This window comes from Somniosus microcephalus, chromosome 21 (assembly GCF_052327205.1).
Source record: "Somniosus microcephalus isolate GS21.2 chromosome 21, FLI_Smic_1.0, whole genome shotgun sequence".
NCBI lineage: Eukaryota > Metazoa > Chordata > Chondrichthyes > Squaliformes > Somniosidae > Somniosus > Somniosus microcephalus.
Window position 1 is genome coordinate 75,040,021 of NC_141007.1, and position 15,197 is coordinate 75,055,217.

At 50.7% G+C, this 15,197-nt stretch overlaps 1 protein-coding gene across 1 annotated transcript in view; it reads right to left on the reverse strand.

Moving 5' to 3' along the window:
- The window catches only part of stxbp4 (syntaxin binding protein 4), a 234,426-nt gene that overhangs the window by 125,769 nt on the left and 93,460 nt on the right, over positions 1-15,197 (reverse strand). Inside the window, exon 14 of the mRNA XM_085964116.1 lies at positions 2,860-2,925. Coding sequence (XP_085820242.1) covers positions 2,860-2,925 — 66 coding nt within the window. The remainder of the gene's footprint in view (positions 1-2,859; positions 2,926-15,197) is intronic.

A 15,197-nucleotide genomic window follows, 5' to 3' on the forward strand; every position in this document is an offset into this window, starting at 1 on the left:
GGCCTATATTCTCTCGAGTTTAGAAGAATGAGAGGTGATCTCATTGAAACGTATAAAATTGTTAAGGGGCTTGACAGGGTAGAACTAGGGGGCACAGTCTCAGGATAAGGGGTCGGCCATTTAGGACTGAGATGAGGAGAAATTTCTTCACTCAGAGGGTTGTGAATCTTTGGAATTCTCTCCCCCAGAGGGCTGTGGAGGCTCAGTCATTGGCCCAGAAATTAGGTTCGGGTGCTTGCCGCGCATGCAAGCCCCCGATGTGCACTTACCCGGCGCGCCGACAGCTGAAGCCTGGGCCTGCTTGGAATTCCTGTCACTGGCCCGGTTCAGCTGTCGGCGCGATGTGCTTGCCTGATCCAGCGGCGTAGTTAGTTCGATGTGCTGGCTGGGATCAGGTGAGCACTGGGCAGCCAAACAGGGGAGGGGAAACTTCATTCATGAGTTTGATAGTAAGAACTGTCAAACTCATGAAAACTACAGGCGCCCAAAACAATACTTAAACTTTAAATAAAATGTTAAAAAAAATCCCACTAATTAAATGAACTATAAATAACTTTAAAAAACTATTTTAAACAATTAATCAAATTTTTGAAAAAAATAATTTTTGAAGAAATCAGATCTAAAAATAAACTTACCTTACTGTAAAGTCCTTAAAAACAAAGCTGTGGAAAAAATGTTATAATTTTAAATAATAGACCACTTACCTTAAAGAATCAAGTCCTTACGCCTCCTTTTTATACGTCTAAAAAGTTGAGGCCCTTACACACGGGCAAACCTGTCAAAAAGAAGGAAGTTCAACGCGTGCGCACAGAGTCCTGCGCGCACGCGTTGGACCTCTGAACCCCTTGGAGGAAATGCCGGTTTCCCGCGCATGCGCTGTGCATGCTGAAATCCGGCACTTCCAACGGGCCCACGCGTGAGTACCTCGTCCGTACTCACGCGTTGGGACCGGAATTATTGGCCCATTGAGTATATTCAAGGCCGAGGGCGACAGATTTTTGGATACTAAGTTAATCAAGGGATATGGGGATCAGGTGGGAAGGTGGAGTTGAGGTTGAAGATCAGCCATTTTCTCATTGAATGGCGGAGCAGGCTCAAAGGGCCGAATGGCTTACGCCTGCTCCTAGTTCTTCTGTTCTTAAACAACTAACGGTATCCTCCGTGGTACAAACAGCCATGGCAGACTCCTGATGGCAGTTTCCGCTAGACATCTACCATTACACGGCTGAGCGAGCTGAGGTATTTACTATTGTTCACCAGCAGCAGGCATCTCAAAAACACTCCTTGTTGCTCTCCCTTTGAAAATGCCCGAGATGATTTAGCAGGACATGCCTCTAATAGGAGCATTATCGTCAATATCTGATCTATGCGCCACTGCCAGAGAGAAATTCCAGCAATTTCAACACATGTATGCCGAGGGGCCCAGGTTCCCCACTGCCCACTGAAGCACCCCTAGAAAATACACACTGCCCACATCTTGCCCACACCCTGTGCTTAGCAAGCCTCCTTGCTTCACTTAGCCCCCTCCCCCACCAGTCTATCCAGGAACACTTCTTCTTCTTAGGCAGTCCCTCGGAACCGAGGATGACTTGCTTCCACATTAAAAATGAGTTCTCAGGTGACTGATGCCCGAACTTCATTTTAAAGGGTGGAAGATGCCTGTGCGTGAATTCTTTTAATGCGGGGTGGCCGTTGCACACCAGCTACCACACGGGCTTGACAGAGCAAGGCCTTGGTCCAATGGCAGGGGAATCCAAGACGATTGGAGGCCAGGCTCTGCTACATTATATTCTATGCCTCAGCTAATAAAGGAAAGTATCCTGTGTGCCTTCTTAACCACCTTATTTACCTGTCCTGCTACCTTCAGGGATCTGTGGACATGCACTCCAAGGTCCCTCTGTTCTTCTGCACTTCTCACTGTCCTACCATTTAATGTGTATTCCCTTTCCTTGTTAGCCCTCCCCAAATGCATTACCTCACACTTCTCCAGATTGAATTCCATTTGCCACTGTTCTGCCCACCTGACCAGTCCATTGATATCAATACTGCCTTTAAAGCTGACCAAACCAAACCAGCACCAAGAGACGGTTTTGAAGCGTCATAACTACAGCCTTTCTGCCAACTGCTAACCGCCAATCTCTTGACCATTTCGAAGGTGAAAAAGTACCTGGAGATTTTATAAAATGAGAGTAATCATTAACTGCTATTTTTTTTCTCCTCTCATCTTCATTTTAACAACCCCGGCTCTGTCAACCCTTAATGCTTAATAATACCAAACTGCATTGAATGGTGTATGATCTTCTCTGTATGCATCTGCAAGCATCATGCAATGTCACTGGCAATGCACCATTGGGCAAATTCATTGAACGCTGTTAGAGAATCTGGTGATGCAGCAGACGGACCTGGATAACAGGCAGAACCAGGACAAATGAAATCCAATATGGATAAGGTCTCACAGCAAAATATTGGATCTATACTTGAAAAGGAAAAATTCACAGGGCTGTGGGGAAAGAGCAGGGGGGCATGGGACTAATTGTTCGCTCTTTCAAAGAGCCGGCACAGGCAGGACGGGCCAAACGTGCTGTAAGATTCTATGGTTCCAAGGTCCTCCCTCTTCTGTGCTTATCATTATGTTATTGACAGAAGCCCCAATCCCTCCAGAATAGGCTGCAGTAAAAATAGATTGAAGTGAATGGGCTGAAAAACGTGTTCTAGCAAGTGCATAAGCAGAAACACATCTAACCTGGCTATACAAGACCTGGGTCTGCTTGATGGGGCAATGCGTGTTGTGTCCCCCAGGCCACCCGAGCAGACAATTCTGTAGCAGCTTCTGTGTAGAGTGGGTGTGTAAATACTCACCTGTTTGACTTTCTGCAGCTCCTCGCTCAATAGTTTCCTCCTTTTCTCGGATTCCACCAATTCATCCTGAGCAAAATGCAAAACAATGGCAGATTAGTAAAACTCGCTCTTTTATTTCATCTTTCCATTGGTAGCTTTTCCAGGGTAACTCAGTTATCCTCGTTCTTCAGTCTACCTGGTCTCGCAAACGACTATCTCGTTGGGGCCTCAGGTTGGTCTGTTTAAGGTGTCAGCCTTGACTTTCGCCTCTGAGTCACAAGGTTGTGGGTTCAACTCTCACTCCAGACACTTGCGCACAAAAATCTAGGCTGACATTCCAGTGCAGTACTGAGGGAGTGCTGCACTGTCGGAGGTGCCGTCTTTTTGGATGCGACATTAAACCGAGGCCCCGTCTGCCCTCTCAGGTGGACTTAAAAGATCCCGCGGCACTATTTCGAAGAAGAGATGGGGAGTTCTCCCCGGTGTCCTGGCCAATAGTTATCCCTCAACCAACATATAAGAACAGATTATCTGGTCATCATCACATTGCTGTCTGTGGGGTCTTGCTGTGCGCAAATTGGCTGCCACGTTTCCCACATTACAACAGTGATTCCACCTTAAAAACTGCCTCATTGGCTGTGAAGCGCATTGGGACATCATGTGGTCGTGAAAGTTCGATATAAATACAAGTTCTTTCTTACCTGGACTCACATCCCTGATGCCGATAAAACAGAGGTAATCTACTCCCCAGACCTTTGCTGGTGCCTCCTTTGACCAACCAGCAGAGAGGTAAAGGCAGGAAGGCAGAATTAGTATTGCACTATTCAAAGGCAGGGTTTTCCCGCATTGTAGCTCCCATCCTGGCTGGAATGCCCTGTCCGATATCCCTTTCCCTAGAGGCCCTGGCACAGCCGCCCCAGGGGGACCAATCGTATTAGCTCACTGTACAGCACTGGTCATTTCTACTCCAAGAGCTAAACAAACAACCAAGGATAAAGGCTCAGAGAAAGGTTATAAACGCTTACAGCAGAAAAAGTACTTACTCTAGATGACTTGCGCCCACTACAGGAACACTGTGGGCCATTCAGCCCCTCGAGCCTGCTCCGCCATTCTGTGAGATAATGGCTGATCTGTCTGTATCTTAACTCTGTTTACTTGCCTTTACTCCATATCCTTTAATATCCTTACCTGATAAAAATCTGTCAATCTCGGGCTTGCAAATTTCAATTGACCCCCCCCATCCACAGCCTTTTGGGGGAAGAGAGTTCGTGGTTTCCACTACCCCTTGTGTGAAGAAGTGCTTCCTGACATCACTCTTAAACGGCCTAGCTCTAATTTTAAGATTATGTACCCTCGTTCTGGATTCCCCAACCAGGAGGAAATAATTTCTCTCTATCTACCCTTCGAATGCCTTCTGTGTTAAAAGAAATGGCGGATACATAAGTGAAACTTTAAGAGGACCTCCAACAGTGCAGCATTCCCTCGGTATTGAGTGAGCGTGAGAGAAAGAGAGAGTGAGAGAAAAAGTGAGAGCGGGAGAGAGAGACAGACAAACAGAGAGAGCGCAAGAGAGAGTTAGAATGAGAGAGAGTGCGAGCGAGACAGGCAGAGACAGAGAGAGCTAGAAGAGACAGACAGACACAGAGAGAGAGGGAGCTAGAATGAGAGAGAGCAAGAGAGACAGACAGAGAGCGAGAGAGACAGACAGACACAGAGAGAGAGGGAGCTAGAACGAGAGCAAGAGAGACAGACAGAGAGCGAGAGAGACAGACAGAGAGCGAGAGAGACAGACAGAGAGCGAGAGAGACAGACAGAGAGCAAGAGAGGCAGACAGAGAGCGAGAGAGACAGAAAGACACAGAGAGAGAGGGAGCTAGAATGAGAGAGAGCAAGAGAGACAGACAGAGAGCGAGAGAGACAGACAGACACAGAGAGAGCGAGGGAGCTAGAATGAGAGAGAGCAAGAGAGACAGATAGAGAGCGAGAGAGACAGAAAGACACAGAGACAGAGAGAACGAGCAAGAGAGACAGAGAGACACAGACAGAGAGAGAGAGAGAAATGTCAAGGCAAGACAAGATTGGGCTCAGTTGTGAGATGCTTCACAGTCGGATAGTCTTCCAACACTCACAGTCTAGACTATTAAATGAAGGAATGGAAATGAAGCATGCAACTGGTGCCGTGGAACCATTCCTCAGCAACTGGTCAACGTCTTCAGGAGAGGAGAGGAGGAAACTGAAAATAAAGACTAGTCAAAAAAAGAATAAACAGGAAAATTGGAGTAAAGCAGAACATTCCACGGCCGTTCAGGGAATGACACAATGAGCATTTCCTGTTCTCTCCCTCAGTTTGCGATGTGCCTGCAGAGACTCAAATAAAACTCTCCGGCGACAAATTATTATGAAGAGGCCAAAATATCATCGCTGGGCAGTCAGCTAAAAATTCCTGCATGCAACTGCGAGCCCTGAATAAGCCCAGATGACAAATGATGTTGTCGCAATACATTTCCTCACAGGCTGACTGCAATCTCCGTAGTAATGGTAGAGGCTGCAGTGCAATTCACAGAATCACAGAAACCCCACAGTGCAGATAGAGGCCATTTCGGCCCATCGAGCCTGCACCGACACATATCCCACCCGATCCCCGTAACCCCTACACCAACACATATCCCACCCTATCCCCGTAACCCCACGTATTTAATCCCCCTAACACTAAGGGTCAATTTATCATAGCCAATCAACCTAACCCGCACATCTTTGGACTGTGGGAGGAAACCGGAGCACCCGGAGGAAACCCACGCAAACACGGGGAGGATGTGCAAACTCCACACAGACAGTCACCCGAGGCCGGATTCAAACCCGGGTCCCTGGCGCTGTGAGGCAACAGTGCTAACCACTATGCCACCGTGCATCAACCATTCAGAAACTGTGAGTTATAGGTACATTCAGGAAAACCAGGTCTAAAGACGGCCTAACCAGGTGGTCCTTAAAGGGACTGCTGCACGCCGTAACCAACAAGGTAAGTATTTAAAATATAAATATTTTTTCCAGTTTCCAGAGACGTTGTGAATCTTTGGAATTCTCTACCCCAGAGGGCTGTGGAGGCTCAGTCGTTGAGTATATTCAAGACGGAGATCGATAGATTTTTGGGCACTAGGGGAATCAAGGGATACGGAGATAGAGCGGGAAAGTGGAGTTGAGGTCGAAGATCAGCCATGATCTTATTGAATGGTGGAGCAGGATCGAGGGGCCGAATGGCCGACTCCTGCTGCTATTTCTTATGTTCTTATAAGCCTACTCGGAGTCACAAGATACAGATAGTAGGAGAGGTGGAGCAGACGCACTGTAGCATCCACACACAGACTGGAATGCACACTCAGTCTTGGAAAGAGATCAGAGACAGTGTCATCACAGGCCCTACACATGTAGGCAGCCTGACTACTGTTACAATGACATGGTACAATGGGAGTCAAGGCCAAGTGCAGCCTGCAGAGTGAGCAGGGTTGGGGGGGTGGGGGGGGAGGGGCGTAGTCTGTGACACTGCAGGCCAGAGGGGGAAAGTAGGGCAGGGTCAACGAGGAGTGATCAGAGCAGGATTAGAGCTGGGGGAGGGAGTGTGGGGTGGGGCGCACCAGTGTTAGAGCTGGGGGGGGGGGCAGGAAGACCTGGGGTGGGGGGGATCAGTGTTAGAGCTCGAGGGGGCAGGAAGACCTGGGGTGGGGGATCGGTGTTAGAGCTCGAGGGGGCAGGTAGACCTGGGGTGGGGGATCGGTGTTAGAGCTCGAGGGGGCAGGTAGACCTGGGGTGGGAGATCGGTGTTAGAGCTCGAGGGGGCAGGTAGACCTGGGGTGGGAGATCGGTGTTAGAGCTCGAGGGGGCAGGTAGACCTGGGGTGGGGGATCGGTGTTAGAGCTCGAGGGGGCAGGTAGACCTGGGGTGGGAGATCGGTGTTAGAGCTCGAGGGGGCAGGTAGACCTGGGATGGGGGATCGGTGTTAGAGCTCGAGGGGGCAGGTAGACCTGGGATGGGGGATCGGTGTTAGAGCTCGAGGGGGCAGGTAGACCTGGGGTGGGGGATCAGTGTTAGAGCTCGAGGGGGCAGGTAGACCTGGGGTGGGGGATCGGTGTTAGAGCTCGAGGAGGCAGGTAGACCTGGGGTGGGGGATCGGTGTTAGAGCTCGAGGAGGCAGGTAGACCTGGGGTGGGGGATCAGTGTTAGAGCTCGAGGGGGCAGGTAGACCTGGGGTGGGGGATCGGTGTTAGAGCTCGAGGAGGCAGGTAGACCTGGGGTGGGGGATCGGTGTTAGAGCTCGAGGGGGCAGGTAGACCTGGGGTGGGGGATCGGTGTTAGAGCTCGAGGGGGCAGGTAGACCTGGGGTGGGGGATCGGTGTTAGAGCTCGAGGGGGCAGGTAGACCTGGGGTGGGGGATCAGTGTTAGAGCTCGAGGGGGCAGGTAGACCTGGGGTGGGGGATCGGTGTTAGAGCTCGAGGGGGCAGGTAGACCTGGGGTGGGGGATCGGTGTTAGAGCTCGAGGGGGCAGGTAGACCTGGGGTGGGGGATCGGTGTTAGAGCTCGAGGGGGCAGGTAGACCTGGGGTGGGGGATCGGTGTTAGAGCTCGAGGGGGCAGGTAGACCTGGGATGGGGGGCACCAGACAAAAAGCTGGAGAGTGAAGGTAGAGCTGGATTAGAGCTGGAGGAGGGAGGGGGAGAGGGAAAAGGTTAAAGGCTGTGGGGGGGGGGGGGAGGAGCAGCAGAGTAGGTGAGCGGTGGCACTGGGTTAAAGGCCAGGAGGAGAAAGGGGGGAAGATGGAGCATAGCAAGAGGCTACAGGAGAGGGGAAAGAAAATCGATGGCCACCAGAGGGTATCAGAGTGGGGTTGGGCCAAAGCTGGCGGCTGCTGGGGGGGGGTTGCTGATGTTGGGGTGGGGGCGCGGGGAAAGGAGATGGAATGGCAGGGTGGGCAGCACTGGGAGGCGGCCAGCTTCGAGGAGCTAGTCCCGGAGAAACAATATTCAAAAATTTAAGTTCAAATTAATAAACCTATCCGACTCTGCAGTAAGAAACATTCGCCCTTGATACGCATTCAACATAAAGAACCAACATCTCATCACTGACCCAACGGCAGAGGCCCCTGGCTTCGACCTCCCTCAGAGACAGAGGACAGCACTGAACCCAATCCACACAGGGCCCGGACGATGCGGCCACTCGCTCCACCAGTGGAAGAGGAGGGACGGCCCGAAGTGTGACTGTGGCCATGAGTCCCAGACTGTGGAACACATCACATCAACCTGCCCACTGAGACCTGTTGCGGGAGGCAGCTCACTCTCCACTCGGCATCGCAGGAGGCCGTCGAATGGAGAGCCAAACTAGGCGCCCCATTATAAGCTTTGCCGGCCTACGAAAGTAGTAGTAGTACCCTTGATACATGGAGCCCGACTGTGTCACCACGGGTGGTGATGCTGGGAGACAGAGGTGCGACTATCCTACTACTGGTGAGAGGTCTCTATTCAAAGTAGGCACGTTTCACTTCCACAGATTATGACAGTACTCTCAATTAACCAATACACACGACCGCATTTAAATCAACAGCTGCTGGTTTGTAATGGCTGAGAGGTTACTTGATGTTCCTGCCATCTACTTGAAATGATCATCACTGGTTACTTGGCTTGACTTCCTTTGTCTCATAGGCTGACAATTCCTGTACACTTTTAAAGATTTTGCACTAACACCAACAACCTGTATTTATATACCTCTCTTTTTTGATATATAAATGACCTGAATATTGGAATACAGAGTAAAATTTCAAAATTCGCCGTGATACCAAACTTGGGGGTGTGGCAAACAGTGATGATGATGCCAATCGACTGCAACAGGACGTAGAAAGGCTAGCAGAATGGGCAGACAAGTGGCAGATGGAATTTAATGCAGAGAAGTGTGAGGTGATGCATTTTGGCAGAAGGAACAGGGAGAGGCAATATACACTTAATGGCACCGTTTTAAAGAGTGTGCAGGGACAGAGGGACCTGGGAGTTAATGTGCATAGGTCCCTGAAGGTGGCAGGGCATATTGAGAGAGTGGTTAGCAAAGCATATGGGATCTTGGGCTTCATAAATAGAGGTATTGAGTACAAAAAGTAGAGAAGTTATGCTGAACCTTTATAAAGTGCTGGTTAGGCCACAACTGGAGTATTGCGTCCAGTTCTGGTCAACACACTTTAGGAAGGATGTGAAGGCCCTTGAGAGGGTGCAGAGGAGATTTACCAGAATGGTTCCGGGGATGGGAGATCTTAGCTACAAGGACAGGTTGGAGAAGTTAGGGTTGTTCTCCTTGGAGCAAAGGAGGCTAAGGGGAGGTTTGATAGGTGTACAAGATTATGACGGGTTTGGATAGGCTAGACGGGGAAAGGCTGTTCCCACTAGTTGATGGTACAAGGACTAGGGGACACAGATTTAAGGTTTTGGGCAAGAGATACAGGTGGGATGTGAGGAAGAGCTTTTTCACGCAGCGAGTGGTAATGACCTGGAACTCGCTGCCGATGAGGGTGGTGGAAGCGGAGATGATCAATGATTTCAAAAGGAAATTGTATAGGCACTTGAGGGAAATAAACTTGCAGGGCTACGGGGATAGAGCGGGGGAATGGGACTGACTGGATTGCTCCACAGAGAGCCGGCACGGACTGACTGGATTGCTCCACAGAGAGCCGGCACGGACTGACTGGATTGCTCCACAGAGAGCCGGCACGGACTGACTGGATTGCTCCACAGAGAGCCGGCACGGACTGACTGGATTGCTCCACAGGGAGCCGGCATGGACTGACTGGATTGCTCTACAGAGAGCCGGCATGGACTGACTGGATTGCTCTACAGAGAGCTGGCATGGACTGACTGGATTGCTCTACAGGGAGCCGGCATGGACCGACTGGATTGCTCCACAGAGAGCCGGCACGGACTGACTGGATTGCTCCACAGAGAGCCGGCACGGACTGACTGGATTGCTCCACAGAGAGCCGGCATGGACTGACTGGATTGCTCTACAGAGAGCCGGCACGGACTGACTGGATTGCGCCACAGAGAGCCGGCACCGACTGACTGGATTGCTCTCCAGGGAGCCGGCATGGACTGACTGGATTGCTCTACAGAGAGCCGGCATGGACTCGATGGGCCGAATGGCCTCCTCCTGTGCCGGAATGACTTTATATAGCATCTTTAACATAGTTAAACGTCCCAGGGTGCTTCACAGGGGCGTTATCAAACAAAATTTGACACCGAGCCACATAAGGAGATATTAGGGCAGGTGACCAAAAGCTTGGTCAAAGAGGTCGGTTTTAAGGAGCGTCTTAAAGGAGGAGAGAGAGGTAGTGAGGCGGAGAGGTTTAGGGAGGGAATTCCAGAGCTTGGGGTCCAGGCAGCTGAAGGCACGACCGCCAATGGTGGAGCGATTAAAATCGGGGATGCGCAGGAGGCCAGAATTGGAGGAACGCAGAGATCTCGGGGGGTTGTGGGGCTGGAGGAGGTTACAGAGATAGGGAGGGAGAGGCCACGGAGGGATTCGAACACAAAGGTGAGAATTTTAAAATCGAGACGTTGCCGGACTGGGAGCCAATGTAGGTCAGCGAGCACAAGGGTGGTGAGTGAACGGGACTTGGTGCGAGTTAGGATACGGGCAGCAGAGTTTTGGGTGAGCTCAGGTTACCCGTCGTTTATTCGAGCTGCTGTCTCATCTTGTATTTAAATAAATTGTAACGTCAATATTAGACTCTGCCCCTTGGTTGAGAGGCAGAAGCTGGCAGTTTATCAAAAGTTAAAGCACTGCAGTGCCAAGGGTGTGAAGCGAGAGTGGCTGCTCGAACTGTCAAACCACACGGCATAAATCACCAGTCAGCAAGCTCGCTAATTAACTGATAATGGGAGTTCAGAGACCACACTAATGAACTACTAATGGGAGCTATCCCCCTTGGGCAAGCCCACAGCTACCCTCTGTGCCTCTCTTGTTGTTCTTCAAAGGGCCCATCCAGGTACCCTTCACTGCCTCCTTCCGAGCAGCATCCGTAACTGCCCCATCCTCCTTAAACCCCTCTCCCCTGCCCCCTCAATGCCAACAAGTGCAAGGAGCTCATGGACTTCTTTCTCACTAAGATTAAGACCATCCTGCTTCTCTCGCGCCCCCCACCTCCCCGCCCCACCTTTCCCACCAGACCATTCCTCCCCCGGGCTCCCCGCCCTAGACCCGAAGCCATGTCTTTCTCCAGTTTCTCTCCTATCTCCCCTCATGCCCTCTCCGAGCTTGTCCTGCTCATGCGACCCACCACCTGTTCCCTTGTCCCCATTCCCATTAACTGGATAAGCACCCAACTTCCATTCCTGGATTCCACGCTAGCTGACTATGTAAATGGTTCCCACTCCTCAGGTACTGTCTCCCTCCCTTTCAAAAACATCGTCATTACCCCCTTCTCCAATACAACCCACACCTCTGTCCTTGAAAACTACCGCCTCATCTCCAGCCTCCCTTTCCTCTCCAAAGTCCTTGAATGTGTTGTCGCTTCCATTTTTCCTGCAACTCCATGTTTGAATGTCTCAAATCAGGTTTTCATTCCTGCGCAGCACTGAAATGGCCCAAAGAAAAGTCACAAATGACAATCGACCGCCTCCGCCCCCCTGCCTCAGCCTATCTGCCGCTGAAACCCTTATCCATGCTTTTGTCACCTCCAAACGTCACTATCCCAATGCTCTCCGACTCTCCACCCTCCATAAACTGCAGACCATCCAAAGCTCTGCTGCCCCGCACCAAGTCCCGCTCACCCATCACCCTTGTCCTTGCTGACCTACATTGGGTCCCGGTTCCCTACACCCCCCCCCCCTCACTGCCTCAGGTTTAAAATTCTCATCCTCATGTTTAAATCTCTTCATATCCGAGTGGTCCAGTGGCTTATGGTACTGGACTAGCAACCCGGAGGTTGTGAATTCAAATCCCACCACGGCAAATTGTGAAACTGAATTCAATAAATCTGTTAACTTTTGGGCTAGTACCAGAAAAATAACCATGAGTGCTGCTGGGTTTCTGTAAAAAGCCAACTGACTCACCAATCTGACCGACAAGTGATTCCAGTCTGACATTATGGAATCATACAGCACAGGAGGAGGCCATTCGGCCCATCGTGCCAGTGCCGGCTCTTTGAACGAGCGAACAATTAGTCCCACTCCCCCGGCTCTTTCCCAGAGCCCAGCAAATGTTTCCTTTTCAAGTATTTCTCCAATTCCCTTTTGAAAGTTATGATTGAATCTGCTTTCCCCGCCCTTCTCAACTTGTTCTGCCGCCTTCAAAGATTTGTCGGTGTAAACCCACAGGTCTCTGTTGCTACACCCCCTTTAAAATTGTACCATTTAGTTTATGCTGCCTTTCCTCATTTTTCCTTCCAAAATGCATCACCATGTGGTTGACTTCTAATGTCCTCAGGTTAACAAGGGCAGGGCAATAAATGCTGCCTTATTAGTGTCACCGACATGTCCCAAGAACAAGTAGCTCCAAAACATAAAGACAGTGCTCGTTTCCAATCGGCTGCTCACAGTGGGCCCAGGGGCTCTTCACCGGGTTTAATTGAAGGAGGAGGAGGGGAAGGTTTTTCATTACATCTCATTCCCTCGGTATGATCCACAATAGATCAGTGCGAGGTCAGGATGAAGGCTGATCCCACTTGGGAGGGAAATAGAAAGAAAGACTCACATTTCTACAGCCCCTTGCACCACCTCAGGACGTCCCCAAAGCGTTTCACAGCCAATTACGTACTTTTGAAGTGTAGTCACTGTTGTAATGTAGGAAACGCGGCAGCCAAAAAGCGCACAGCAAGATCCCACAAACAGCAATGTAATAATGACCAGAGAATTTGTTTTAGTGATGTTGGTTGAGGGATAAATATTGGCCATTTTACCGGGAATAATTCTCCTGCTCTTCTTTGAGATAGTGCCATGGGATCTTTTACGTCCACCTGAGAGAGCAGACGGGGCCTCGGTTTAACGTCTCATCCGAAAGACGGCACCTCCGACAGTGCGGCACTCCCTCAGCACTGCACTGGGAGTGTCAGCCTGGATTTTTGTGCTCAAGTCTCTTGGAGCGGGACGTGAACCCACAACCTTCTGACTCAGAGGCGACAGAGAGAGCGCGGCCCACTGAGCCATGGGAGGAAGGAGTCGAGTGTTGGGTGATCACCAGTCCTTTCTCTCAACATCACTGCAGCTTAAACCCCGAGAGCTGGAGTGCAACCATGTTCTGGTCAAACCGACATGGGAGAGATGGAATTTCCTGACGGACTCTGGACCCACACTACGCACCAGCAAGCATTCCAGCAGATTCCTTTTTCCTCAGCATTCAGTTCTGTGTTAACAGAGGAACAGTATTTGCTTTGCAATCCAGCAGACCTCAGATCATGGCTCAGCTCCATGTGGCTGGGCTAGAAGCCTGACTAGGAGAAGACATCTCAGCAGTTGGTGCCGTCACTCTGACAGAGCTCCACACACTATAGACAAGCGTGGAGTTAATCTACAGAACAAACGGGAAACTGTTCAACCTCCGTTGCCTCCAGTCCAGATCCAAGGTGGTCCCATCCTCTGTCTTCGAATTACAGTAGGCAGACGACGCTTGCGTCTGCGCACACTCGGAGACCGAACTCCAAACCATCGTCAACACCTTCACCAAAGCGTACGAGAGCATGGGCCTTACACTAAACATCCGTAAGACAAAGGTCCTCTACCAACCTGCCCCCGCCACACAGTACTGCTCCCCGATTATCAAAATCCACGACAAGGCCTTAGACAACGTGGACCACTTTCCATACCTCGGGAGCCTACTGTCAACAAGGGCAGACGTTGATGACGAAGTCCAACACCGCCTTCAGTGTGCCAGTGCAGCCTTGGGTCACCTGAGGAAGAGTGTTTGAAGACCAGGACCTCAAACCCGGCACTAAGCTCATGGTCTACAGAGCAGCAGTGATACACGCCCTGCTGTATGCCTGAGACATGGACCATGTACAGCAGGCACCTCAAAGCACTGGAGAGGTACCACCAACGCTGCCTCCGCAAGATCCTGCAAATCCATTGGCAGGATAGGCGCACCAACGTCAGTGTTCTTGCTCAGGCCAACATTCCCAGCATCGAAGCTTTGACCACGCTCGATCAGCTCCGATGGACGGGTCACATTGTCCGCATGCCCAATACGAGACTCCCAAAACAAGCGCTCTACTCGGAGCTCTGGCACGGCAAGAGAGCCCCAGGTGGGCAGAGGAAACGCTTCAAGGACACCCTCAAAGCCTCCTTGAAAAAGTGTAACATCCCCACTGACACCTGGGAATCCCTGGCCCAAGACCGCACAAAGTGGAGGAGAAGCATCCGGGAAGGCGCCGAACACCTCGAGTCTCTTCGCCGGGAGCAAGCGGAAGCCAAGCGCAGGCAGCGCAAGGAGCGCACGTCAACCCAAGCACCCCACCCACCTGCCCCTTCAACCACCACAGAGACTGTGGGTCCTGCGTTGGACTCATCAGTCACCTGCAAACTCATTTTTAATGTGGAAGCAAGTCATCCTCGGTTCCGAGGGACTGCCTAAGCAGACGAAGAAGAAGATTCAAGACCGAGATCGATAGATTTTTGGACTCGAGGAATCAAGGGATACGGGGATAGGGCGTAAAAGTGGATTTGAGCTGAAAGATCAGCCATGATCTTATTGAATGGTGGAGTGGGCTGGATGGCCGACTCCTGCTTCTAATTCTTATGTTCTTAACTCCTTTTAAAAACATGGATCTCACTGCCCTTGGATGCTGTTCAAAGGGACCAGGCTCACATCCCAGGACTCCTTTTATAGGGGAATTCGTGCCATCAGGGTCGCTTTTAAATATAGAGATTTTCACTGAGGCCCCCATTTAAAGAAGTGCTTGCCAGCAAGGAAAAAAAGAGGAATTAGTGCTCTTCGTAGTAATGGAGAGGGTTGATGAGGGTAGTGCAGTTGATGTTGTGTATATGGACTTTCAAAAGGGGTTTGTTAAAGTACCACATAATTGACTTGTGAGCAAAATTGAAGTCCATGGGATTAAAGGGACAGTGGCAGCACGGATACAAAATCGGCTCAGGGACAGCAAGCAGAGAGTAGTGGTGAACGGTTGTTTCTCAGACTGGAGGGAGGTTTACAGAGGTGTCCCCCAGGGGTCGGTGTTGGGACCACTGCTCTTTTTGATATATATTAATGACCTGGACTTGGGTACACGGGGCATTATTACAAAGTTTGCAGATGGCGTGAAACTCGGAAATGTAGTAAACAGTGAGGAGGATAGTAACAGACTTCAGGAGGACACAGACAGACTGGTGAAATGGGCAGACA